The sequence below is a fragment of the Simochromis diagramma genome, unplaced genomic scaffold, assembly GCF_900408965.1.
Source record: "Simochromis diagramma unplaced genomic scaffold, fSimDia1.1 OVJJ01000501.1, whole genome shotgun sequence".
Taxonomy (NCBI): Eukaryota; Metazoa; Chordata; class Actinopteri; order Cichliformes; family Cichlidae; genus Simochromis; species Simochromis diagramma.
Genome location: NW_024387320.1, coordinates 3,350,437 through 3,378,338, shown reverse-complemented (window position 1 = coordinate 3,378,338; position 27,902 = coordinate 3,350,437). Strand labels below are relative to the sequence as shown.

General features: G+C 40.4%; 3 protein-coding genes across 4 annotated transcripts; 1 reads left to right on the top strand and 2 right to left on the bottom strand.

Moving 5' to 3' along the window:
• Positions 1-14: 14 nt before the first annotated feature.
• tmem182a (transmembrane protein 182a) lies at positions 15-6,862 on the bottom strand. The gene is made up of 5 exons (XM_040005744.1): positions 6,418-6,862; positions 4,487-4,613; positions 2,624-2,722; positions 2,401-2,538; positions 15-1,990 (listed from the first exon to the last, which is right to left on the bottom strand). Exons 1-5 carry the CDS (start codon positions 6,574-6,576, stop codon positions 1,767-1,769), a joined length of 747 nt encoding a protein of 248 aa, XP_039861678.1. The 5' UTR covers positions 6,577-6,862; the 3' UTR covers positions 15-1,766.
• A 1,729-nt stretch (positions 6,863-8,591) lies between these two features.
• Positions 8,592-15,618, top strand: mfsd9 (major facilitator superfamily domain containing 9). Its single transcript, XM_040005704.1, has 6 exons — positions 8,592-8,878; positions 9,986-10,073; positions 11,195-11,238; positions 12,122-12,251; positions 12,856-13,065; positions 13,151-15,618. The coding sequence occupies exons 1-6, from the start codon at positions 8,792-8,794 to the stop codon at positions 14,023-14,025; spliced, it is 1,434 nt and encodes a 477-aa protein (XP_039861638.1). The 5' UTR covers positions 8,592-8,791; the 3' UTR covers positions 14,026-15,618.
• A 78-nt stretch (positions 15,619-15,696) lies between these two features.
• On the bottom strand, positions 15,697-27,815 carry slc9a2 (solute carrier family 9 member 2). 2 transcript variants are annotated; one of them, XM_040005703.1, is made up of 14 exons: positions 27,531-27,815; positions 27,242-27,426; positions 26,945-27,159; positions 26,612-26,860; positions 25,041-25,291; positions 24,717-24,934; positions 24,076-24,275; positions 21,731-21,820; positions 21,583-21,653; positions 20,729-20,896; positions 20,524-20,629; positions 18,672-18,788; positions 18,349-18,436; positions 15,718-16,708 (listed from the first exon to the last, which is right to left on the bottom strand). In XM_040005703.1, the coding sequence occupies exons 2-14, from the start codon at positions 27,312-27,314 to the stop codon at positions 16,290-16,292; spliced, it is 2,265 nt and encodes a 754-aa protein (XP_039861637.1). In that variant the 5' UTR covers positions 27,315-27,426; positions 27,531-27,815; the 3' UTR covers positions 15,718-16,289. The 2 variants fall into 2 exon arrangements, with proteins under 2 accessions (XP_039861636.1, XP_039861637.1); XM_040005702.1 differs by lacking the exon at positions 27,531-27,815 and having other exon boundaries at positions 15,697-16,708; positions 27,242-27,524.
• Positions 27,816-27,902: the final 87 nt, after the last annotated feature.

The following is a 27,902-nucleotide window of genomic DNA, read 5'->3' as shown; positions in this document are numbered from 1 at the left end:
ACAATCAACATTGCTTTGTAACAATGGTAAAAGGATTTTAATTGGCAACAAAAGCAGATCACAGAAAATATATATATGTACATATATTTGACAGACATGACGTTATATCTCGCAACGCACTCAAAAAGAAAGGGAACTGTGAACAGCGTTAACATAAAACTGTTGCCTGTGCCGAGCCAATAATGTGGTCAAAGCTAAAAATGCACACTTTTAGGTGACAAATAAGCAAATGTTGAGACACAGTGACAAATAAATATCTGATAACATAATGAGATGCATTAATATTATCCTGCAATCACCTGATGATCAAAAAGCACCAAAACCAACAATAAAAATGTTCACCCACAATCTGAGGCTCAGTAGCTTATGAATCTGTACCATGAGCTCCACTGTTATCCAGAAACTATTTAAAACACGGAAATTAGGGATACCTTTGACACTGACGTGAACGGTTCATTTGAGTTGATGCACATCTGCTGACCTGCTTGTGTATACTCAACAGTGTATTAATATTCAGCTCTGAACAGAATAAAATTCAACTTTTTTTCTTCTTCTAGTCATATTTGATTAAAAAATAAAAACACTGGAATAATTAAGGATCAGTTAAACTTATTTTTTTCATATTTGGATTGTCCTCACAGTCAGGTTACAGTCAGAGAATGGCAGTTTGAGAAAATACTGATGGTTTTGGTGTTTACATGTGTTTAATGGAGGATAACAAATATCAAGAATTACCAGCTTTAACCTTTAAAGCAATGAGCTGGCAGAAGTTATTTCCCAGTACTGATTCCCATTACTATACACACAGATCACGATGCCACCTTAGAAGCTTTTTGTAGATAATTTTACAAACTCCTTTATATTTTTTTAATTACATTTTTAACCCATACACAATCCTTTAATATTTCCAAGCATACAGCACTCTTCCATACTAACATATCACTGCTGGTGACTGAATTTCATGAAAATACTCAGAAAATACCTCAAAATATCACAGACACACGAGACTCTAATAAAGCTGTGCTCCACAGATACTTCAGCATAATCATTGTTCTTGTGAATGTTTCATACAGCAGAGGACCAAAACTTCAAGAATGAAAAAAATAAATAAAAGCATAATTAAATGTCATCATGAATGCATTAATGTGCCATTAAATGCATTAAGAATTACATCAAAATAAACACAGGCACGGATCAATTTATATTATATTTCTATTTTCATTTGCTTCTGTATTTATTTTTTTCTTTGATAAAGAAAATGTGAATTTTGGGGGAAGTTTCAGGGAAAAAACTAGGGGATAATTAAATTAATTAATATATACATTTAAAATCTTTTATATTCATTATTAATAGATATGAGAAATACAAGAGAAATTAAATAAGTAATAAATATTAAATATGAAAGCAGACAAATTAACAGAAGGGTAAATAAATAGAAGACCAGCAGAAATATTAATTTATAGCACATTTCAGAAATTAGCGCCTCAGTTTATTTTTAATATTCATTTTCGTGCATTTTTTTAATTTCTTATTTATTTTTTATTTTAAATGTTTTGGGTCCTCTGCAGTCTCCGTGCTATCTTAGCTGAGCTGAAAATGACTCAGGTTTGAGTGAGCACGACGAGCTCAACAACAGCTGAAAGTTTTCAAGCATGTGCCACATAATTGCCAAACTGATTCCTGCTTTTACACGACAGAAAGACTGAGAAAAGTATAAAACCCTCATACAATCCCGACATTCGGGCTCTTCTTCTACTGCTGGTAAGTCACTGGGAGTGAATCTGGATGGTTCGGCCGATGAGGAGGAAAAGAAGGCCGGCCAGGAGGCAGAAGAAGATGCCGATTGGGGCAAACATGAAGGAGAGACCGTAGCTGAAGGTCAGACGGAAGTCTGAACACAGAGCACGCTGGTGGTCTATGTAAAGGTCTATCACATCCAACACCTGCATCCACAGTACGTACATCACCACCACACACAGCAGGAAAAAACCTAGAGGTGCGGAGAGGGGTAGTGAGATTTGACAACATGTGCTTCCAATCAGATTAATAAGATCAACAATCTAACCGTCTGTGGGAGAGACATGTACATGTTCTATAGCAAATTATGTTTGCATTTGTGGGGAAGCAGAATTGTACAGGTATTCATTTTAAATCTCAATGTCATCAGCCTATTATTTGTTTTGAAAGCAACATCTGCATCTGAAGATCCACCTGTAGCTAGAGATCTTTGATTAGTTTTATTTTATCTATTTATTTAAACTTTATTTAACCATGGAAAAAATAAAAGAGTTGTACATTTCATGTCATTGCTTTAGTCAGATTTTTTTTTTTAAATGCTGGCAGTGTAAAAAACAAACAAACACAGTGTCACCTGGTTTTTACTCCAAAATTGTTACTTACCAGCTATCAGAAAGAGGCCACCCCCTGCTTTATACAAGCGGTGGCCAGCAAACGGAGCAGCGCAGATGATGATGAAGCCGCCAATCACCACAGCTGCTACAGCAATGAGCATAAAGACGCTCCAGAAACCTCTGTAAGCTGAACAAGAGGGATGTTAATCAGCTCTGTGACACTAAACAATGAAATCACTACATAAAAAACACAGATGTGAATAAATACTTACTTATGGAAGACTCATACTCTGTTGCATTGTGGGTCTGACGAGACACAGGGAATGGGAAGAGGTAGGCAGGCATACATACTTTTGAGTCAGGCTGATTGGCTACAAACAGAAAGAGAAAAATACTGATTTTTATTTACATCTGCAGAGAAATCATTTCTATTTGTCTATACGAGCATATATGGAAAAGCCAGAGTGAGCAGTTGGCGGTGGGTTGCAAAGTGGCTTGCAGTGAGAGCAGCAACTGCAGGCAGGCTAAAGTAGCTGAAGCTTTTTATGTAACTTGCCAGTAGTATACACACAAATATATCAAGCTGAGCTGAGGATGGCTTGTGGCATACTTGACCTAATGCCACGCTAGACCCGCATAAACAAATTAACTGAATTATTTAGCAATTAGATACAAATGCATCCTGTGTATTGCAGAAAATACAGAGAGAGTTACATTTTGGATTTTGAATATTTTCATGTAAATTCTGGGAAAATGCTCCAATTTGCAGACTTTGCACATAATCTTCAGCACTGGAACTAAACAGACAAAACAACATTAAAAAAAATAAATTTTGCCCAAAATTGTGACTTTATCTAATTGAATTACATGTATATTTTTCAGCAATTATGCTACAAAAGTACAATGCAAGTGCTTCTGTCTCTCTTTTCTTGCTCTTTGCTCCCAACATATGAAATTCCACAGATCGTCACGAGGCCCTTTTCTTTCTGGAGGCTATTCCTGACAATGGCTCACCATTCAAAGTCGCCATTGGAAAAAAAAAGATGACACAAAATCACCTGACAAAACAACCGAATAACATCACATGGCATGGCCTTAAAACAGTCACATGAAAGGGCTTCTACGGCTATGCTGTCATACAATATTAACAGCCATAGCAGCAGCATGTTAAAAACTGTGCGGTCGCAGAGCTGTCATGTGATGGTGGCAGCAGAACATCTGAGGGGAGCAATTTACTGCACTTAAACAAGCATCAGTTTCAGAAGACAAATGCAAGAATATCTTCCTTGTTTGTGTGTCCTCATTTTTTTTCACTCTGCTGTCATGATCCGTGGAACTGCTCATGCTTTTTCTGTATTCTAGTCTAATTTCTAAAGTTCAGATTCTTATGTTTTGAACACTTGTGTTGGTTTCATTCGAGCTGATGTCTTGGGTTATTATTATTTTAATGCTTATTTAGTTATGTGAATTGTTACCATTTTGGGAGGGGGGGGGGGGGGGGTTCCCCCATTTACAGTGTGTTTTTCCCCCAGTGTATTCTCTGTTTTACCTGGAGCTTTTGGTTTTTCTTTTTTGTGCTCACATTGTCTTTACATTTTGCCTTTTACCTGCAAAGGATTGTCTCAGCAGGACTAATTAAAACCCAGGGTTCTGTTTGGTGTCATGGATGTGACAGGCTCACTAGCCCTATTCATAATTTTAAAATAACAATAGGAATACAATTGAAATCTCCTCTCTCGTATTTCTAGTCATTTTTACGCACAACTACCCAGTTCACATTCACAAGGTCAGACTTTTTTGGAGGTCAAAATAATTCTAAATATGAAAAACAAAAACAACATAAACAAAGGCATTAAATTACTGGACATTTCTGTCTATGAATTCATTTTTGGGAGTGAAGAAAGTGGAAGAGCGGCCAAAATTTATTAAGTAAGAAGTTTTCAGATCAAATCTCTGTGTACCGAAGAGGCAAAACGCACCACAAAAAAGTGTGTGGATGTCACTGTAACCCTAAACCCCTAAACTGGTCACAGGGAAACTGTTGGATGTTAAAAGGTTTTACAAATAGTGCATATAGCACATTAGACATGAATTTTAATCAAATTCAAAATAAAGCAATATAAAGTCTTACTTACTGAACCAGAGTCTCTTCAGCAGGTCGTCATCCTCCATGTCGCCTTTAAAGGAACACCTCCAGAAAAAACCCTCGTGGTATAGAGTGACATCACTACTGCCCTTGCCCTCCAGCACCACATCTCCAGGCTGAAATGGAGAAGAACAATAAAGTGGGGAGTGGATGACTGAGGCTCAGCAGGTAGAGTGGGAGGTCTGCCAGTGAGAAGGTCGGTGGTTTGATCCCCAGCTCCTCCGGCCTGCATATTAAAGTATTCTTGGGCAAGATACCAAACCCTGAATCGCTCCATGGAGTTTAGGCATAGAATAAAGAAGTGCTTGATGAATATGTGTGTGACTGGGTAATAAAATATGCTATGAGTGCTCAATAAGAGTAGAAAAGCTATCATCCATTTTACCATTTGGTTTTTACAAATATGGGACAGATATGTATGCATGCCATTTTGTTAGCTGATGGATTAAAGTATATAAGAGATGTGTCAAAATTATGTGAGGCTGGTGCTCAGACTGCTGCCAAAGTGTTACAGAGTGGTTAATATATTTAGGGTCAAGGATCAAGGGTCAAGCCCAGCAAGCGCACTTAGCTGGGCTTCTAGGGTCTAGGGTCTTTACTGTACAATATGAAGCTGCTTAAGGTGACTGTTATTGTGATTTGGGGTTATATAAATAAAACTGAATTGGTGCCAAATGTGTGTAGAGGCCAACAGACCAGGAAAAGCTCTTCACTGATGCTCACTGAATGGCTCTCAGGGAAATGAAAGTGGAGCTGGGAAGAATCTTGAGGCTTCAGGCTTCATGACATCAGCCGTATCCAGCCAGGCTTTAAAATTAGCCTTCCAAAACATTTGAAACATTTTATTTTTCTGCAATTTTTAAAGGAAAGCAGAAGGTTCTCACTCAAAGCTTTAAGTTTCCACAGGCAGGTGATGATAAATCAGAGGTGTCAAAATACAATTAAAGGCATCAGACGCTATCACAAGCACACTGACACAAACTGTCACACAAAATAAGGAGTGTGATACCTCACAAACAAGTCTAACGAGTGAGAAACACTCACTGGACTCTACCCCCTGAACCAGCTCACCGCCAGAGTGGATACGGATATGACCACGAACCACCTCCTCAACATGGATGACATCAAGCTGGATATGCCATGAATGAGTGAGATAATGACTCACTGATCCAACTCACCAGGCTCTAAAGCAAGGACATAGGGATGTCATGCAGAGTGAGTGTGTGGCCAAATGATTGCAAAAATAAGGAAAGTGATCCAGGCTGAAAGGTTGGAGTTGCCAGAAGGCCAAATAGCTGACATACAGGGCAGCTATATCTGTATATATAAACATGTTGGTTTTATTGTGTTGCCATCATGTCTTGATTCCAGCAACAGTGCCAACCCTGAAAACTTAAGTATGCTGTTAGTCGGTGATATTTAATACACTAACTGAATATCGGTGATATTTAATACACTAACTGAGACTAACTGAGACTGCTGGTATTTGTATTTCAATCATAGGGGGCCAAATGTTACACTCGGTGACTCAATCACTACATAGCTGCACACACGCCACATTAAACAGTGTCTTATTACACAAGTAGGTCCTACGGGGATGCCTTTCCACCCTGCAATCCTACTACTGAAAGACTGATTGAAACAACTGATCAAATTTGAATTTAAAGATCCACCATTAACCTGTATTCTTTATTGATCCTTGGGATTGCATAGACTAGAAATACACAGTTCACCTTTAAGAGGTTAAATATGGTGCAAAACAACAATCTGCTGGATTTATTTCTTGTCTTAAAGGAAGAACAACTCTTTTCTCTTTGGTTCCACAGACTTCACATGTAAACAGTAAAAGCCATGAACACATACCTGATCTTCAGCTTAAAATAAACTATACCGCACTCTCTTCTAAGGTCAAAAACTCACCTTTATGGTCACGCCACCTGGGCCAGCAGATCCATTAGGCCTTAACTGGCAGCTCTCTGAAACCAGCAGCCAGTAATCGGTTCCAAAAGAGAGAAGGATGAACACAGCTGCCAACGCCCCAAAGAGCCCTGCGAAGAACAACGCCACTCTAAGCTTCATGGTCCAGGACTGATCAGCCACTTAGTTACAGGATGCCCACACTCAGTCTGACTTTCCCCTCCAACTAGTGCATGTGACAAGCTGAGTCAGATCCAGTCACTCCTCTTGTTATGTATTATATCCAGCGAGTGAGATAAGTTCAGCTAGGTTTTGTTGGGCTGCTGGACCTTAACACCACTCCTGTCTCTCTGTCTGTGTTATGGGGCGACAAAGTTGTCCATGTGACACCTTTAGATCCTCCACTGGGGTCTGAACCCCCCTACCCCTGTGCTATTTTTGGTTTCTGGCTCTAAGCGGCTGCTTCACTCTACTATGGAGCAGAGTGTGTGCAGCATTTGGAGAGCATGAAGGGAAAGAATTAACACCAAAATAACCGGTGGCAACTGGACACCCAGTCTCTGCACAGGAATGTCAGGGCAGGGTGAGACCGAAAGGACAGAAGAGGAGTAAAGTCTCCCCCAACACTCACACACACATAAACACACACAACAGTGGCTAACGCCAACAGAGTGTTACAAATTACTGTAAATGAAGCCTTTCATGCAACTTCTTTGCTGATTTTCAGTTGATTCATACAAGTATAATCTATATAAAAATGACTTTCACAAACTAGACCTCATGCAATACGACACAATAGGAAGTTTAAAATTACTTTATACAAATTGAAGCGATCACACAAAGGAGGTCACACAAACTCTTTAAAGCAACTATTTTTTCATTGTTTTAGACGTTTTTAATACAGATCTCATTTTTTCTATTACACTGGAATTATAAAAAGTACATGCAGCCTTTAATAATGTAAAAGTAAATAACACAGTTACTTCTTTTAACTGTGCTAAACTTTAAGTTAAAATGTATCTTCCACTGATGTTTTCGGAAATATAATTTTGTTGTATTCATGCTCAGTGTGAGTTGAGAGGAAGTGCCGGTTTAGCATCTGGGGGGAATATTTAGCAGTAAAACTATAAGGGGACTCTGTCTAATTTACACACTGATGTGATCCAGGCCACACTCACTCAAAGGTTCGGTATGTGTGTTAGCATCAAAAAGATCAAAAGTTCAAATCAGAGTTTTATCAGATATCATTATTTCTTGTCTGAAACCTAAATATATAGATATATATGTACTGGTTTTGGTTTGGGGGTGTTTTTTGACGTTTTGGAAGCCTCTGAGCACAATTTCCAGTCTATGTTTGCACAATGTGATACAAAAGTTTGTAGGTTATGTAACCATGTACATGTATATAGATCTATCTGTACATGGATCTATAGGGATTTTTTTGGTGGCACTCTAATAATAAGGTAATAAGGTGGGAACAAAGTTGTTATATGGAAATATAGCAACTAACAATGCTTAATTACCAAAGTGATATCCAAGCACACTTACAAATATTACAGGAAACTTGAATAAGTTATAGTCAAGTTTCAATCATCATTGAATTTAATGACTACATATAGTGAATTGCATACTTTACCAGCTAGCTTCTTCATTCTGGCCAGACGTTGTCTAATAGGTCAATAGGTCTCTCGTTCACATTTTTTTAAACGTTAAATTAAATTCTGCTGAAGTGTCTGTTGTAATGCTTTGGAAACCCCAGCAGGTGGCGTACAAGTAAACCTCCCTCTCTGATAACGTCTAAACATCTTTCAACAAAACTCTACGACACTGTTAATACTATCTATCCGATACGAAACGCAGTGTTGCTGTGAGTTAAGTAACAACATTAGGTGGGTTAGACTACAATCTACAGTGCTGAAAATATCTGCCGTTTTTTAGTAGCTATAACAAATATACAAAATAACAAATGCAAAACAAATTAAAATAATTTAAGATAAAGGCTAAACCTTTTTTCTAAACAGGTATAAATAAAAACGCTTTATGATTTTCCACAAATTATTGGGAAAAATGACGGGGAAAGCTCATATTTTGTGACGTCAGTGGGTTATACCATCTATGGGTGTTTCAGACCAGCCAACGCGTCGGTTCAGCAACTCTTAAATGAACCCAGACTTAAAAAGTCAAGTTTATCGTAGGTCGAAAACTCGATAGTCTTATTTACAGACAACCAGCTTTCACATCGGACACGTTTTCTCACACAGATAAAACCCGGAAGCTTGCGATCACCCCGTCCTTATGAGACCACCGCTTCTGTTTGGATAGTTAGAGCGGATGAGCGCTTCCGCCTTGGCTGTAGCCGTGCTGTCAAAGCGGGAGGATGATCAACCAGAAATGTAGCACTTTATTACTGAAAGACAGAAGACGGAGGAGGATTATAAAATGTATCTATGTGGTGGGCTTCATGGTGAGTGCCTCACTGAGAGATGACCCCACTCAGTTCGGTGTTTTTTTTAGGTGTGCTGTTTCCTAGTCATGCTTTCGTAACCCAGGTATGATGATGTAAAACATGCTGGGGCTTTTTAATCCCTTCCTTTTCATATTTAAAACTCTGTATAATGCCTACTTGTTGTTTTTTGTTGTTTTAGCAAAAAAAATAGTATACATTAAGACATTTATTATTTATACAAATAATAAAAGGAAAAAGTTCAAGGAAGTTGCAAGCTAAAATGAGTTTTCCAACATGCAAATAATAAACCTGAGCTCTTTAACCTGAATCAAACTCTCACAATAGCCCTTATTACGCGTCATATTTGTCCCGTACTGAAAAATTAACTTCTGCACCACGTTTATAATTTTTGAAGCCCAAAGAAAGGAAACTCTAGAGCTTCTGCACTTAGTTGCTTTGACTGGATGTGAATGTATTAAGCACAGTGTCGGTCCAAAGTCTGTTTATAGAGCATTAGACTCAGCACGACTGTGGTGTTCTTGGAAATCCTTGCTGGAGACAGCTGTCATGTATCTACAAGACCTTTTATAATAACCATTGTAATGCTTGGCTACTAAAAGAAATTAAGATGAAGGTATTTCCTAATGTTTTTGGCGTTACCTCTTCAAAGCATCGCTGTCAGTACTGTAATGCAAAGTTGATCTACAAGTCTAGATCATTCTAAAGGTGTTATTTTAAGAGCTCGCCTGTAGTCGTGCCTTAGAGAAATAACTTTGTCATACCTAGCTAAACAAGCATCCAATTAGAGATGACTAGAGGGATCCAGTCAGCTCAGATTTATTTGGCACTGTGCAGCACTGGCACAGTAAAGCTACTGAAGGTTAAGTAATTTCTGTAATGGACTGGGTCAGGAACACTGTATGAGCTGCTGTGTGACTTCAATCAAGATTTTGGCTCGGAGAGCTGCTCTGATCTCAGCAGTGCAGGAAAAACAGGATGAGCAACAACTCTACGTGGCTGCTGAATCCGGCCACAGACTCTCCCTGCTGTATGCTGGACACCATGTTTGATTTGCATGTTCCCATCAGCCTCACTCCACCTTTGTTCCTCCATATTTCTTTACAGGACTTGTTTGGGGTGAGCATGATCATCCCACTGCTGAGCCATCACGTGAAGGCTCTTGGAGCAAGTCCCACTGTGGCCGGTCTTGTAGGTATGTTGTTTCCGCAATACATAACATACATTTGTTTAAATTATGCAGCTGGTGTACTGCAAGCACCAACCTTACAGTGACACAAAAGTGAATAAATCTACAGCAGACTGGAAGGCTGTGGAGACTACAAGTGACAAAACAATCAAACAAACACTCTCAATAATATATTGTTTAATCCTCACTTCTGCACACTGTATGCACAATATAATATGGGAATGTCCCAGTGCCAGGTTCTGTGATTATTTTTATTGTTATACATCAATTGAATAATAGTTTTTTTAGCAGTATGTCAGGACCTTGTGTTGTTGAAAGATGAGCCGAATAATAATAGCCATAGTCATCAGGCCCCTTATTAGGTGCACTTTTCTACTACCCTTCAGAAGTGCCTTAATTCTTCGTGACACAGATTCAACAGCAGCTGAAAACATTCCTCAGAGATTTTGGTCTGTCTTGGCACAATACACCAAAATCTGCACATCTGTGCTGTGAATGTCCCGTTCCACCACAAAGGTGCTCTATTGGATTCAGATCTGGTGACTGTGGAGGTCATTTGAGAGCACTGAACTCATTGCTATGTTTAAGAAACCAGTTTTAGATGATTTGAACTTCATGACGTGGTGTGTTATCCACCACCACCTGAACTGTTGTCCAATTTTGAGGAACCTGTGCAAAATGTTACCCTGGTTTTCTATTCTTAGCTGACAGCAGTGGTACCTGGTGTGATCTTCTGCTGCTGTAGCCTATCTGCTTCAAGTTCGCTTAAAGTCTTATGCATTCAGAAATGCTCTTCAGCATAACTTGCCAGTGCAGTAGTGTATATACAGAGTGATTTACTGTAAAGACCTACCCTGACTCTGGGCCTTCCTCTGCACAGCTGTGATGTCACTGTGCCATTTATGCTGCAGATATCACTGGATTCAGAGTCGCTATGCTGGGGAAAACTCTGACACAATATTTCTAAATTTCCCCATGTGTCACTGTCTGCTTATGTTTTTTAAAAAAGAAGTTATGTCTAGTATCTGCAAAAAGTGGCATTAGACTCACTGGATCTCAGCGCGTGCGATGTCTGCTCTGTGTTTTTTATATTTAAAATGTAAACTTAAGCAAATCTTCTGTTGCAGGATCTACGTATGGGATCTTGCAGCTTTTCTCGAGCACTATAGTTGTAAGTACTAACTCTGCAACCATTTTGGTCGAGACATTCTTTGTCATCCCTGGAATTTCATGAAAACAATAAACACTGTCTGTTTTAGGTCACACAATGCACCCAGTCTCCATCCCTTCATACACACAAGACACTCCTACTTAGCCCCAGTTGTACAGATTTATATACACACAGAAATAGATTTTTACCCTTTTTCTCCACTGCTAATTGAATACTGGGGGAGAGACTTTGTTTTATCTGTGCAGTCCTTTGGGTGCCATGATGAAAAATCAAATCAGAACCACATTCAAATGCCACACAATAAGCGTCGTATCTGAAGTTGGATACGCAGCTTTCCCGCCCATCCAAAGGTCTTGAAATTGGTTTAAATTCTCGGGGGTCATGGGACAAATTAAACAGAGAAGGAGTCATCTGTTAGTTCCTGTATTCAGACCGGCTGATTCCTGATAAATGTAGGGATATGTGAACAGCTGGGTCTCTATGATAATCCCACCCATCTCAACTGGCCCTAATTGTGTTATTTCATCAGATGCTTGTATGCGTGTGTGAGAGAGGGCGAGAATCTAATAAAGACTTGTGTGACAGCCTCGATGGAGGAAATGCAGCGTTTTAGGATATTTTTCGAGTCAGCTGATTTTTCAGACTAACATTCACAGATCAGAAACAGAATTTAATTTGGTATATTTTTGTCTGCTTTCTGTTTGTTTCGGTTTTTCAGTATTTGTCATGAATCTTCGAGCAATTTAGCATCAACTCCCTCTTTTCAGATGTTTGGCAGGGCTGTGGAAATATCCATCATCTCACTGCTGAAAATGAGTTCGGGAATTATAAACGTGTACATTTTTTCTGTGGTTGTGTTTCATTTCCTCTGTGTGATTGGCAGGGCAGCTGGAGCGACGTGGTGGGTCGGAGGTACTCTCTGCTGACCTGCCTGCTGCTCAGCGCTCTAGGCTACGGCCTGCTGGGGATGTCCACCAGCATCGCTTTGTTTGTACTTGCACGGATACCTGTGGGTAAGTCGGAAACCTCAAAGGGGCGCATCACTGGTGTTTATCAGCTAAGTCACATATCCATACCTTAGAAAAGGATTTATCTCATACCTTTTTTCCCTAAATGAATAAAAACTGCATTTCACATTTCCTGGGGTTATCTTTGTCTAATATTAAACTGTGTTTGATGATCTGAAACATGTAAGTGTGACAAATATGCAGAAGGCAGGAAGGGGTGAAGTACTTTTTCCCAGCTCTACATAACATGCCTGAGGTTCTGTTTTGCTTTTTTCTTCATATAATCTCCAGTGTCTCCTGCATTGAAGGATATTTATCAGCATCCTTCCACTGACCAAGCTTTAAAGCTTCATGTTATGAACTCAAACCTACCTTATACTCAGAAATATAAATGCTTAGCAGCTTTTTTTGTTTGCTTAGTTTCATTAGAAAACGGCAGGGGCTCTCTGCACCTTGGTTTCAGCACATTTTATCACGTCCACTTACCTATATTAGATATAATCCGATTAATAAATCAATCTTAGATTAAGTATTAAAAGTTGTGTGGCTTGAGAGCCTTTTAAGTAGACTGTTATTCTGCTGCCTCTTCTCAGTGTGTCTTCTGTTTCAGGGTTGTTCAAGCACTCACTCTCCATCTGCAGAGCTCTGCTGTCTGACCTGGTGTCTGCTTCAGAGCGCCCTCTAGTGATGGGACATTTCAATGCCGCCTCCAGCGTGGGCTTCATCCTGGGCCCTGTGGTGGGTGGCTACCTAACTGAGCATGAAGGAGGCTTTTATACATCCTCTTTTACTTGTGCAGCCATCTTCATTATTAATGCTGGTGAGTTGGAAAATGAGATTAATAAACTGAGTTCATGAAGGTAAAAATTAAAATGTATGTCAATACAGCGTGTCTGTCATTGCAGGCCTCGTATGGATGATACCACAGAGTGAGACTCTGGCTGACCGTAATGACACTGTCTGCAGAAACGACACGAGTGCAGGGTATCACGAAAACCACTTTAGTAAATCTGTACAGAATGGTTCTCATACAAATAGCCACCACCCATTGCTGACAGCAGAGACGCAGCAAGAGTCTACATCTCCTGGAAAGCATCAAGGTGGTTTCAGGTGGAGGGATGTGTCTTTTCTTCAGCCAGTCTGGAAGCAGCTGTCCTCAGTAGGGTCCAGGATCCACATAGTGGCCTCATCTGACATGTGGGACCTCTTCCTTGTGCGTCTTCTGATGGCCATAGCTATCATGCTCTACTACAGTAACTTTTCTCTGGCCATGGAGGAGCGCTTTTCACTCAAACCAAAAATGACCGGTTACCTGATCAGCTACAGCAGCACTCTAGGGGCCCTGGCTGGGTTCCTGGTGGGGCCAGTCACGCAGCTGTATAAGAACAACATGCCCGCTTTACTGCTCCATTCGACGGTGCTCACCTGTACGCTTATTTTCCTCTATGCTGCTGCGCCGAATGTTTGGCAGGTGCTGCTCACCTCCACCTTCTTTGCCATTTCTACCACTATCGGACGGACATGTATCACAGATTTGGAGCTGCAGAGGGGCGGGGTCCAGGCCAGCGGGACTCTGATTGGAGCCGGGCAGTCAGTTACAGCTGTGGGTCGAATCCTGGCTCCTCTCCTGTCTGGTTTGGCGCAAGAGTTCAGCCCTTGCGGCCCCCCAAGTCTAGGAGTGGTGCTGGCCCTCGCAGCTGTGGCTTTACTACTCATCAGAATCCCCAAATGGGACGCGAGGGAGATGGCAAAAACAGCCAAACTCAGAAACTCTAAATGAATTTTGAAATCACAAAGAAGTGCTCTTAATTGCAGGAGACCAGCTGGGACAATCAACAGCAGACTCCTCGAGGGAACGGTGAAGCCAACTCGAACGTGTTATTCTTAAACAGGATAGCCCTTCTGTTGGTGCGATGACATCACAGGGTGGAAATATTGTGACGTTTCAATCACACCAGCACTGAAGTCTTTGTCTCGGGGACAGGTGAATCGAAAGTCACGTGCACTGTAGGAATGAAGACACTGCTGCAAAATGCTGACGTTTGACAGCAACCTTTGGGCACAAACTACTGGATTATGACTGTATTTTTATGACTTTGTTTTTAATGAAGTTTTGTAACCACTGCAATTTAGCTGGAGTTGATGAAAGCAGGTCTGCACTACATGCCCGAAGAGGAGGGTGATTTAATTGAAATAATACTTAATTCATTAAATAAAAATTAAAAAGATGACTGTCAAAGGCAGGCTATTACATTTTTGGTATGAGTTTGATTTTTACACATTTTACCTCAATGGGTTTTTTTGTTTTTTATTCTAATGCAAAGTATCCGAAATGGTCGTTATAGCAGTATCTGATCTAATGTTCCTCTTTGACTGATCATAAAGAATAGAGATTTGTTAATTTACCTAATTAGAGGCTTAAATGCATATTTGTTATTCACTGTTTTTAAGTTTTCTAACATTATTTTCAACACCTGTTTACTTGCATCACCAGAGCCAGAGAGGTGTAATATGAAGTGAGATGAAACACATAACTCACTATGGTGTTAAAGTTTTATGTGTCACAATTCTTTTATTTACAGCGTGTTGTAAGTGCAGATTTTCAACTGTGCAAATATGCGTTATATGTGCGAGCCGTTACTAGGGGCACAAATTAAGCCCAGCTGTAAAAATAACAGCAGAGCCAACCGTGCATTGCAATGTCACTGTGCATGCATTCATGATGCAGAAAATGTCAACCTTTTTATACTTGGTTTTAATCTATTTAGCCTCTTTTACTCTCTCACGCACACAGAACAAGGTTACCTGTTCAAGCAATAAACTGAAAAGTTTCACAGTTCTAATGTGCAGCCATCACTTTAGAAATGAGAGTGCACTCAATATTAAAATAATTAACTTGAATTAAAATGTGTACTCTACCACTCTCTGCACTAAATAAGCAGATTTTCTGCAGCATTCATTTCCTGTCTTGTCTTTCACTTTTACATGTTGGTATTGTTTATAGATTGTTCATCACTAGTCAGTCATCATCTGATGTCGTTTCTGGTTGGAGTAGGTGGCGCTCACAGGGATCCTGTTGTGTGGGATGAGTGTCATGTGACATGTGAAACACCCCTTTTCATGTAACTGCACACGGAGCCTGAAGCAGAAAGTCCGACTTGGCAGACAAAGTTAATAACCGCCATCATAGGTTTTGTCAAGCCAGCTAACTCAGAGAAAGCCTGGCTGTGTTGAACTTCCTTCATAGTGCACCTCTCTGGAACAATCGGAAACGCTCTCTTATACATTTATCTCATTTATCTCTAGGCTCCATGAAGGACCTGCCACACTAAGGCCCAAAAAACTGTTACAGCAAATAAACAGTTTGTACTTTTGTGTCTGTCTCCTGAATTGTATTTTTAACCATATTAAAAACATTCACTTTTAATATCTGACATCATTTTATTCAGTGTCACAAACCTTAAAACTTATCAGAACTTTCAACAAAGAAAATTTATTACAGAATAAAGGAAAGCAGCTGGCCCAGATGGGCCATCATTGTCAGGCATTCAAAAAGTACTTCGTACTGCGCAGCAACAGCTTGTTTGACTAAAAAACATTTATATACACACAAAATGTACATCTTCAGTCATGTAACTATCACACAAGACAGACAATAAAATACAAAAAAACTATCCTATTTACACAAAGGGCAAATGTATAATAACATAGTTTAATTAACCTTACCTTCCACATTTAAAAACTCCTACATGAAGAAAAAAAGACATTTAAAATTATTTTCTAAGACTAGTTAAAATAAGTACATGTGTAAAAAGTCTCACAGTTTATTTACAGTACAGTTGCTACAGTTCACTGTGCTTCTGAGGAGTGTGACACTGAAGCGTTAGTCCATTTTGGCTCATTTTGAAGACCGTTTTACCTCTAATGAGTAATGAAGACACCTTCAATGTTATTATAAATGTCTTTAAAGTTATTTGAGCTTACAGTCATAAGCAGAAACTTCCAGCTGCTTGATTAGGTGGAGACAGTCCAGCTGCACCACTTTTATTTCTTCTTGGGGTTCCACTGAGGCCGCCTGAGCAGAGGGTTTCGAGCCGTGGTCTCTCTGGGCTCAGCCGCCCAGCCTGGCGCTGGAGACGAAGGCTGACGCTGCCCCACCTGCTCTGCGCCGTCTTCTTCGTGAACATTTCTTAAGTCATCCACCGAACTGTTGTTATCATCAATTGAGGAATTTAAGCGGCGAGGACGAGGCACGCGGGAATCACTGTAGGAGGAGTTTGTCCTGAACACACCCTGCCCCGTACTGCTGCTCTCTTCATTCAGAACATCAGTAGATGGTACTTCTTCCAGAGTGCCCAGCCTGTGCAGAGGTATCATGGCTTTGGAGGAGGAGGAGCGTGCGGGCTTGCCAAACCGGGAGCGTTGAGATGGGTAGGCAACTTCTGATAGGGTCTCATGATCATCTGGGATGAGATTGAAAACAAAAAATAAAATGGTAAAGTACACTCATACTAACACGCTCACTATGACAACATGGTTATGTTTAACTACTATACCAACAACTTGTCAAGTAGAATCAATCACAAAGTACAGGTAAGGTCCTAAACTTTACCTGTGCTGATTCAAAATCAGATGCTGACCTGATCGTGGAGCTAAACATTTCATGGCAATGCGTTTGCACTCGCATCATAAATGTTGACCTCATAGTGGTGTTGGACAAGAGCCGGTTAATGATCTGAGTCTATACGCTTCAGGAAGGCAAAACTGTTCAAGTTTTGTTGTCCACGAATAATGTGGGTAAGTTATTAATTTTCATTCATCTGGTTGAAGCCCAATTCTGTGACCATCATAGAGCTAACCCATGAGGATAAACAGCCACACACACTCACATCTATTCCTACAGTCAATTTAGGATCACAGATAAGTCCTCAAAAAGCCTTGCTGCTTGAATCGAACCCTAACATAAGGAAAAAGGCTTCAGTGCTTTTCAATCGTTTCCTTTAGCAGAGGATCCACTGAACCATCCTTTATGAAAGGGAGGTGAAATGATGCCATCCTACAAATTCTAGCAATACACAAACCAGCCACTCAAGAAACCAACAAAGTGGTACAAATCATTCAAATGAGCATTACAAGTGCTTTGTTCTAGCTGCCATTGGTCGGATGGACAAATTATAGTTTTGATACTGTGTGTGTTACACAATGCTTATTATTAGTTGTTGTTTCCAGTATTTTGTACTATGCTTATTTGTTGTCTGTTGTGTTTGCACTGAGAGTGTACATGGTAGGATGGATGGCTTGCTGCAGAACAAATCTAACCACAAGAACAAACTAACCTGAACCTGTTTTCAATTTCATGCCATAACCTGCTGGTAAAAACTGGACATTTTGAAGAACAGCCTCTTAAAGCTGCTGGTGAACCACGAATGTTACGCTTCTGTGATAAAAATCTAGTTGTCAAGCTGCTGTCTTGAATGTAGATTGATATCTACAAGCTCTCCCTTTTGGTTCATTCTTTCAGGAGTGGTTTCTTTTGGTTTCTGTTTTTTCAGGAGACACATACTGTGACATTAATGAGACTGACAAAGTCTTATTAATAGTTTTGGGGGTGGTTTTCTGATACCAGGGAGATCATTTACTAGCTTGGACCACGTCCTCATTTATATTTGACTCCATTTCTAGTAGATAATGGCAGATAGCGTAAGCAAGAATCGAGGCAGCGGTTTTGGGGAGGTCTCGGAGGGGGACTGGCGGCAGCTTCCGGGCCAGACAGATCTCTGTGTACTAATGAGAGGGAGATGAACTGAAAAAGGAAGAGTGGGACAAGAAAATGAAAACAGCTTGTAGTGCAGGGGTTTCATATACAGACAGAATTGTAAAGGGAGTCCCGCTCCTAAGATTCAGATGAATTATCGACAAAGCACTTCATTTGTTCTGTGCACACAGCTGAGAAAAGACAATTCATTTCAGTTCTGATGAATTAAGGCTCGAATCAGGTTGAAAAATTCCAAACTTTGTAAGGAAGTGACGTTTTCATCATTTATTCTCATTTATATGAAGGGTAAGGTTGTGTTAAGGGATTTCAAAGATAATCTCAGTTTACCTGTGTAGTGCCACCTCGCAGCATCAAATCTTGACTCCAGACTCTTTCCAGCAGGAAGCGAGAAATACTTGTGTGTCCTGGGCACGTTCTAAGAATAACAATGGGGAAAAAGCTTGATGAAAAGTGGTGACAACATTTAATCTAGTGTTTGAATTTCATGTGTGAGATAATCAGCTCAAAAAGAACATTTTTAATGTGACTGTTATTTGCCCAAAGTACTTCTAATTAAGACCCCGGGGATGTACCTAAAATCCCAACCCACGCTCCCAACAAAAGAAATAATTAATTAAAATAATACAAATAAATTGGGCAAGGTAGCTTACCGATGACTGACAACTACGAGCTCGGAGGCTTCGTCGAATGGTGGCATGGCGCCTGATCAGTATCTCTCTGGTCTGGCTGTCATTGGGCAGAGCATGTTTTCCTCTGTATGCCACCGTCTAAGTCCAAATACATAAATTAATTATCTAATTGCAAATAACAGAAAGTCAGAGAACCACACACGGAAAACACACAGTGAAGACATAGACTTAAAAACTCCATAAACAAAATCCATGACCATTGTCAATGCCAGGGAATTGGGACAACAGAGGTTCCCACGAATGGACGGTTCAGACGCTCTTAGTGGGGACTGCATTGTTTAAAGCTCAGATTACGCCACCAAAACTGGAAACAACTGTTTGAGGCAGGGGTAGGTGTCTGTATGTGGACTGCTACCTTAACCTGTTCCATGCAGTAAACCCACCCCTGGTTCTGACCTGCAGCCATTAGTTAAACCAAAAACAAACACAGCTGCCTTTAAAAAACCTCCAAAGGTCACCACTGTGTTTTATAAAGAGGTCGCATGACAATATTATGGGCCTGTATGATGTCACCAGAGGCCAACACGGTTTACAGTTAGCATTTTTATCAAATATAAAGCATTTTAAAAATAAATTAATAGTGACACGGTGATGTCAGTTTTGTGTGAAAGAATCACAAATATGTGAAAAAAAGACTTGAAACAAGGAGCTATTGATAAAGCTATGTGATAAACTGTGAAACCACAGAAGAAACTCCATCAAAGCATCAAAGAGTCTGTTAAAAGGGCGATGTCATGCCACTAATGGAAAAGTACTGCTGGCCACTGCCTGTGGCTATGCAAAACAGCACCGAGTTTCACTTGTTGGGATCGTCGGTATGAGAAACAGAACAACATCGAGGGGTGCTTTTCTCGTTTGTGTCAAATTAACGGACATTTTTCAAACTTCATGTTTTTCAAGTAAAATGCAAAGAGGTGCAGCTGCACGTGGCTTTATTTTAGTCATCTTTATCGGGGGTTTTAATCGTTTTTAAGCAGTTGAGCACGTGCAAAGCTGATGCTGAACTACGTTACCATGTATGCAAAACAAACAAAGGTTCGAGTTTCACACTTCTGAGATGTGCCGTCATCTGGCAAAAGTTGACAATGACAACGCTTAAAACACAAATGGCAAACTTATACATTAAATTACATTTTCTACAAATAACCATTGATATTAACAAAACCCCCAAAAAAACCCGCTAACATCAAACTATGGTAGTGATAGTTTTTGTGTATTATTCATGTCAGTGTAGCTGGAAATTGCTCCATCGTTACTGAAGAGATCCGTCACCAACTTCAGACTAAAGAAACGTTGATGTAAAAATGAATGACATGTACAGATCTTAACATTTCAAACTGCAAAAAGTATATCAGCAAAATGTAATAATTCAGATTAAGTAATTAAATGAATCAAAGATACAAAAATTGCTTTATTGTAAAAAGGAAGCTTTTTATACATTATATATTATATTAACCTGTCTGGAATTTAAACAGCTTCTTCTGTTCTTCACTTCCTTCTGCTCAGCACTCAAACATGTCAAATATGACAGGTGCTTCCAACTAGTTTGCTGTTTTAATGAGTTTATTGTTTAACTATAGGTATAGTTTTTTTATTGTATAGGCCTTTAGTGTCATTTCAATAAAATGTTGCAAAGATTAAGCACAACATTTGCTCCAAAGTGAAAAGAAAATGAAAGAACTACCACAAGCATAAATCAACTATTTAAGTGCAGTATTTGATTAAATTCGCAGCTACTTTCTGACACAGTGACAGACAAACTAAACAGAAACCAAAAAAAGAGCATACAGCAAAGATCCTTTCTTTATCTTACCCGCTCCCTGATCTTGTACATGTTCTTTGACAGGATGTCGTGGATGTTCCTCAGGTCAGCAGCCAGGAACTTTTTCTGGAGTTTAGAAGAGCTTTTCTTTTCCTCGCTTGATTTTAGAAAATAATAAGCAATCATTAGTAGCTCTACATTTGGTCTTGACAGGTAGAAGGGAGAGTGATGTGATGAGTGCAAAAGTCATACGTACGAGAGGGAGACGATGGAAGGAGCAGCGCTGATGTCTCCGGACGCCGTGTCCAGGATTTCCATGGCATTCTGCAGCTCTAGCTTTTTATAGAGCGCCACAATACTGGACTCTGCTCTGCTGTCTCGGATGAGGATCTTACGCAGGATTCTGTTGTTAAACTTCATAAACCTGACATTGAGAGAAAGAAGAATTTCACGGACGGTTTTTATATAGTTTCTGGTGTTTTCATGTAAGTTGTGGACAACAAGAAAATAAGGCATTACCGGCTTTATTATTTAAAACACTCAGCTTTGAAATTTGCATATCAGTCAAACTGTCAAAACCACTAAATTTGTGTAGGCATGTAATGTAAAGAATCTTTTGTGAATTATGAGGTGTGTTTTATCTGTATATGTGCTGCTACTGGACTTTCCCAGCATCCCATCAACACATTTGAGTTACTGTATTTTCAGCCAGTTGCAGATAATTATGCCTAATTATGTATTCTCAGTTTGACATCAGCATCCTGCTGAACTGCCTGAAAGACTGTAGATAAAGTATTAATATGAATAACCTTCAGAAAGCCCTTTTTTGCTGATCAGTTGCTAAGTATGCATGAAAGCATTAGTCAATAGTAAAAACAAGTTGACATATAGAATTTTTGCAAATCAGATGGACTCAAACTTTCGCATACAGTGTTTGTGGCATAAAAGAAAAGTGGTAACAAAAAGCAGGAATGAGGAGGGTTTGTGAGGGTTTGTTTTATTGTTGTTACTGTGAATCATACAGTATTATTCACTACTCATTAGATCTGATGAGCAATATCTGCTAATTTACTGACAAAAGATTAAACCGCGACGCCAAAAAACTCTTACTTGTCCTTCCAGTAGAAGCGGCTCCACTGCCCACAGAGATCCTCTATGCCTGCCATTGTATGCTCCATGAGCTGCGAGCAAAGCGCGATCTGTCAGCACCGTGCGCAGAAATGTACTGTCCGATACATGCATGCAGTCTGTGACTTACCCTGCAGTGAATCTCTACATTAATGATTTCAAGGTTGCGGTTTGTTCTTCGGACATTGATGAACTCAATCAGAGGTCGGATACTGATGCCCTGTGGGGAAGAGGGAAAAAAGAAAAACACAAATTACTTCGAACACTAGAGTTGTAGATACAGTTGTGGCCAGAAGTTCATATACTCATCATAGACATGAATGTTATGGTAATTTGGGGATTTTAATAATTTCTTTTTCCAGGGTTACCCATACATGGATACACACCCTTTGAAAAACAAAAAATTAGTTATTAACTACAACTTGTAGTTGTAGCTATAGCTACAAGTTAGAAACGTCTCTCATTTCTAAAAAGCAGCAGATTAAAGTTAAGTCAAGTTATTCACATGTGTCACAGCTTCGACGAGGTCTGGAAGAAGACCCAAACTGTCATCCTCAGATGAGATGAAATTAATTAGGATGTTCAGGAACAACCACTGAGGCTCAAGCCTGCCATGAAATGAAAATGGCTGTAAAAAAAATGGCTGCTTCACTCTCTACAGTGAAGGAAGTTTTGCGTTGAGACACAATGAGAGGGTGCTGACCGATAAAAAAAAAGCCCCTACTCCAAAATCAACACCTTCAAGTTTGACTGATAGTTAAAAATCCCTCCAGAAGGCCAAATGGCTGCTGGACAAGTGTTTGGCCACAGTGACAAGAGGCATGTTTGGACAATTAAAGCACTGGCTTCCAAACATAGGAACACTGTACTAGCTGTCAAGCATGGTGGTGGTAGCATCATGCTCTGGGGCTGTTTCACTGCCAGTGGTTCCGGTACACTGCACAAAGTGGCTGGACTAAGAAAGGAGGACTACCTCCAAATTCTTCAACCTCAGCTCAAATCAACAGATGGTTGAAACTTGGACACAACTGGGTTTCATAACAGGAAAATGATGCCAAACAGACATGTCTATGAAGGTTCTCAGTCATCCAGGTCATCGTAGTCAAAGGAGCTTGCAAAGAAAAGCGTCTGGACTTCTTTAAGTTACTTGAAGACGTTTCACCTCTCAATTTCACCTCTGAAAGAAGCCATCTATGTCCACTGTGAGCGACCATCTTTGAACAGAGGCGGTGGTTTACGACACCAACTCTCTGCCATCTATAATCCAGCTTTGAGTTCCCTCCCCAGATGCCTTAACGCCCACTCACATCCTGGGCCATCTGACCTCAGGAATTCGCATGATAAGTTGGGGCCAGGTTTCACAATAAACTCACCCGAAACTCTGGCTGATTGGGACCCACACCCAGTTTCACACCTTGGCTCAGGTGATTAGAGGATCATCAGGGGGTCCTTTTGTCCCTCTGTGGGGGGGAAACTCCCACTAGGTTTATATCTGGGACTCTCCACCATTTGACCTTAGAACTGAAGAAGCTTCTCGGATGAGAGGTGAAACGTCTTCAAGTAACTTAAAGAAGTCCAGATGCTTTTCTTTGCAAGCTCCTTTGACGCCAAACAGACATCAAAACAGGTTTTGGGTGGCTCGATAAAGGAGGCTAACGGGCTTTCCGGAATAGTCTCCTCAAAGCTCAGACCTCAACCCTATTGATAGTTTGTGGACTACACTTAAAAGCCGGGTCTGTGCAACAATTTAAATGATCTCTACCAGCTCTGCCAAGAAGAGTGATCAAATATCCAGCTAGAATTGTTGATGGCTACCAAAAGTGGTCGACGTACAACTTTGTAATGGGCATTTAAATATTAGTGAAGGTGTATGTACTTGTGCAGCCAATCCTTTTTATTGTTTATTTGTTTAAGTCAATAAAGATGTATGCTGTACAATCATTCCACCCTGGAAAAAGAAGAGTTCAAAGAAATCAATAAATGCCCAAAATTATAATGACATTCATGCTCATAATGACTGTGTGTAAACTTTTGATTACAAGTATAAGAGACACAGTTTAGAACCAAAGTAATTTCCCCTCATTTTAGCAGCCATGAGGTTGAACTTTGTAAAATGTCTTTTTTGGAAGGTAAAAGTTCAGATGCATACATGCATTTTATATATCATACAATAAATGTTCTGTATTTCTTCTCTAAGGATAACAGTGTATATGATTAGAAATGAAAAGCTTGAGTTTATCAGTGTATATAATACATATAATTTTGAATCGGGTCTCAGTTTGTTTGTTTTTTAACTGGACAAAAATAAATGACACCAAACAGCTCACCAAGATTCTGTCTCACTCCTAAATGTGATTTTAAAGAAAAAATCATTTTCTATCTCATTCCACTGCGAGGACAAAAGAAATAACACCTTCATTCAAGTTATTCAGAGCATACAGACTTAAAAATATACTTACACAGATGTTCCCTTACCTGAAGAAAGACGGTGAAGAGGATAACGGCAATGGTGGCAGTGACAAAGAGCTGCTTGCGGCCAATGGTATCAGGAAGCGTGAAGGCAAGGGCGAAAGAAACTGCACCTCGCAGACCTCCATATGCGAGACCAAACTGATCTTTCATGTTGAATGGGATGGTGCGGAAAGGGTTAATGATCTGAGTCAACACCAAGATACCTGAGAGGGAGAGGCAAGAAAATATCAGAGGTTTCATTATCAACAAGTTTAAAGCTGCTCTGCGTATTATATTATGTTGCCCAAAACTGTTTGTAGAGATAAATCAGCAGAGAAGTCTGGACATTTCCTTTCAGATTCAACAAGCGTTTTGACAACATTAAGCTCTCGGTTTTTTACCAAAGTTTTGGTGGTTTTTGGTGGAAACCAAAACAGACTGAGAAGACATACTGGGCTCAATATTGGTTGGCTAGATTCAACATTAAAAGATTACCTGTCTGTTTTACATTCACAGCTTATTTTCTTAGCAGCACTTTCTGTCTTCCTTGCATTTCTTTGCACATGTAGCAGCAGTAGCTCTCAGCCTTTGCTCCACTAGATAACTGCAGTCAAACAAAAACCTGAGCTTTAACACGACACAGATAACGCCGGTCATTTCCTTACCCAGACCTCTCCATACAAAAGCAAACAGCAGCGTGAAGAGGATGTAGCCCCAGTTCCACTCATGGTCAGTTGTGATGGTGACGACCCCTAAGAAGAAGAAGATGAGCGTTTCCGAGATAGAGGCAAGCATCTTAATCACGTGTCTGATGGTCGTGCAGGAACGCTGCGAAACGTTTTCCTCGACGTAGTACTTCATGGTGAGGGCACAGGTTATAATGCTGCAGAAGCACATGGGCACAGAGGGTTTGTGGGGAGTATTTGGGTAAACTTTGTGTTATTCTTCTTTCTTTCTTTAATTCTGTAAATGTTATAAAACCTACTCACGCCATGATGGATGAGATGGCAAACAGCTCTGCCACCAGATAGGCCAGGTAGCTGTACATGAATACGAAGAGTGGCTCGATTTCTCGGACCTTGGAGGTGAATCTTGTGGTGAAGGCTGCCACAAAGCCAAACAGGATGCCAAATGCCATCCCACCGAGCCCCACAATGAAGAACCTCGCGACTCCAATGAACACATCCACCGGCTCCACCACCGGCATTTCCGCAACAAAGCTGAACATGTTGTACAACACCTAAAAAATTAATAAATAAATATGCACACTTTCTTTCTTTTTTGCACCTATGCACCATATCCCACATATGCTAGTCAGAGGTCAGGTGTGGTGTCAGGCGCTGTGGCCTCTAATGACGCCTTTCCAGATAAGAGTGATTTACTGGAAATATTTACTCTGCATTGTTTGCAACTTGATAATCAGATTTTTACCAAACATACTGACTGAGTCATGGAAAAGGTGCATTAGGTAAAGTAACGAGCTTTGTTCCTCCTTAATCTACCATTCCTGCCTGGGCAGTATGAAGCTTTTGCTACATGAAAACACGTGACTAACATCGACTCGCATGAACCCGATGGCGTATTTAGCTACACCATTTCACTGCATTTCTCAAAACTGAGTACTTTAAACTTTAAATGCATGACGTGTACCAAAACTGGATAAAAAAAGGATCATCGTGTGCAGATAATTAATGACTTAAATGCAAGATGAAGTGGAAAAAGTTCTGCTAGACCATCAGATCCAGTTCAAGACACAGACAATAAAGATTCTTTGCACATAGAAAAGCCACCACTAACAAAGAGGCTCACACATAGGCCTGTCTGTAAAAGATTAGTTCTGAGATTAACAAGGTCAGACTATTTTTCTGTTTGGGAGAAAACATTAACAGCAAATGAAGTTTTGTTTGCTTCTTATGGCTGTGGGAGTCTTTCCTCTGAGTTTATTAAATCCCTGAGTGTGTGGACAAACTACATGTGGACAAACCCACACAAACAAATGTAACTGCGACCAGAAACTGGTTTGACAGCATCTGAGCAAACGGACTGAATTGTGCTTTATAGACACATTTGTTTAATGTGTATAACATTCCCTTAGTTCAGTTTTTCCTCCCTGAGTACTTTCTGTTTAGAAATCTTGCCAGCACACAGACGGTTCTCTCCCACACATTCTGTCCTCGTACATGCAACCCGGAGAAGAGAAGGGAAAACACAAATATGACCAGTATTTCATGAAACCTGAGCTTATTGTAATAGTCATGGAATTAAATGCCTAACCATGTCTGTAAATGGTGGGTGGTAGTTGAAATGGTCTCCACAGGAAACTACATGTATGAGACTGTGACATAGAGAGAAATAGCAAAAAATATTCTTAAATCAGTGTAAAATGCTAAATATATACTCTTTGTGGAGCACATGCAGCAGAGTAAACTGCACTGCCATGCTGGGTACCTGGCTGTGTATTTGTCACTGGAACAAAACAATTGACACACAAGAACAGTTTGCAATTGCCCCTTGCTCACAGTCAAGTGTTTTAATAACAAATAGCAGTCCGCTCACTCACCACAGTGACAGCATCATTGAAGAGGCACTCTCCGAACACTACGATGTAGAGCTGCTCATTCACAGACACGTCCTCAAACACGTTCAGCACAGCCACGGGGTCCACGGCCGAGATGATGGCAGAGAACAGCAGGTTCTCCTGGAGGTTGATGTCTTGCACGCCAAAGGCCGGAATCTGGCATATGGCGAACAGAGAGATGCCGATGCCAATGCTGTTCCACAGCGTCCCCACCACGGCGAACCAGAACACCTGCATGAAAACAGCAACAAAACTGTCAAAGTTGAGCAGGAAGCTGACCAGAGTTAGAGAAACAGTGCCTGATTTGAAACAAACCGTGCCAATGTTCTCAAAGAAAGGCCTGGTGGGCATGAAGTAGCCTGACTCCAGGACAATTAGGGGCAGCATGTAGAGGAAGAAGACATTACTGGTGAGCACAGCGGGGGGCTCCTCGTGAACAGAGTGCATGATAGCGCCCACTATCAGGCCGATGCTGATGAGAAGGCACGACTCAGGCACCCAGATGGTGATCTTGTGGTACACATGAAAACCTGAAAAGAGGAGGAAAAAAGGTCACAGGGAGCAGCAAGATGAGAAACCACACCTGTTGGCACATATGGGACTGTTACTCACCAATTTTTGCAAAAGAAGCCAGCAGCACCCAAAGAGTAATTTCAAAGGGAATCTGGATTCTTGGATAATTCATTGTAAACACGGGTAAATTATTTTTCTGGTCCTCTGGATAAGTCTGGACTCCATCATTAGGCTTAACCGATGGCAAAATCGTGGCTGCAATTGGTTTAGAAGGTATTTCGCCTCTGGAGCCATGCAGAAGAATTAAAATCATGCAAATAAACAGCAGAGTCCCAGCTTGTCTGATAAAAACTAAATTCATAGTGCAAAAATTAAATAATAGTCTCACAGTAATCCAAACTGGCGTGAATATCAGCGCTGTTAACATTCAATAACTCTAACCAACTTCACAAAAGTTGGCCCCGGATGATCGAGTCTTCTTCACAGTGCCGGACTACGACACACCTGCGATCTACCTGAGTCCACGAGTTTCGATACTCATTGGGTGAGACCACGAGCCCTGCTCTGATTGGGCGTCACCTGAGGTAGATAAAAAAAGGTGGGACGAGGCGTTTCTGTGCCATTCAGGGGCCAGTGGCGAGTTTCGGTGACAGAAGTTTCAGCTTTCACGTATAAATCACGTGTAAATGACAAATAACAAAGGTCTATGGGTACACTCAAGTCATCACAGGAAAAAAGAAAGATCACAACACCCCTCATG

Coding starts and splice junctions, on each gene's coding strand:
- tmem182a (XM_040005744.1), bottom strand. CDS start 6,576: ATGAAGCTTAGAGTGGCGTTGTTCTTCGCAGGGCTCTTTGGGGCGTTG. Junction 4,614..6,417: donor CAGGTGGCGTGACCATAAAG/GTGAGTTTTTGA, acceptor TCTCCATTTCAG/CCTGGAGATGTGGTGCTGGA. Junction 1,991..2,400: donor TGGCCTCTTTCTGATAGCTG/GTAAGTAACAAT, acceptor CCGCACCTCTAG/GTTTTTTCCTGCTGTGTGTG.
- slc9a2 (XM_040005702.1), bottom strand. CDS start 27,503: ATGAATTTAGTTTTTATCAGACAAGCTGGGACTCTGCTGTTTATTTGC. Junction 20,897..21,582: donor CGCTTCTACTGGAAGGACAA/GTAAGAGTTTTT, acceptor TCTCAATGTCAG/GTTTATGAAGTTTAACAACA. Junction 18,437..18,671: donor CTCGTAGTTGTCAGTCATCG/GTAAGCTACCTT, acceptor TGTTATTCTTAG/AACGTGCCCAGGACACACAA.
- mfsd9 (XM_040005704.1), top strand. CDS start 8,792: ATGATCAACCAGAAATGTAGCACTTTATTACTGAAAGACAGAAGACGG. Junction 8,879..9,985: donor TCTATGTGGTGGGCTTCATG/GTGAGTGCCTCA, acceptor ATTTCTTTACAG/GACTTGTTTGGGGTGAGCAT. Junction 10,074..11,194: donor CACTGTGGCCGGTCTTGTAG/GTATGTTGTTTC, acceptor CTTCTGTTGCAG/GATCTACGTATGGGATCTTG.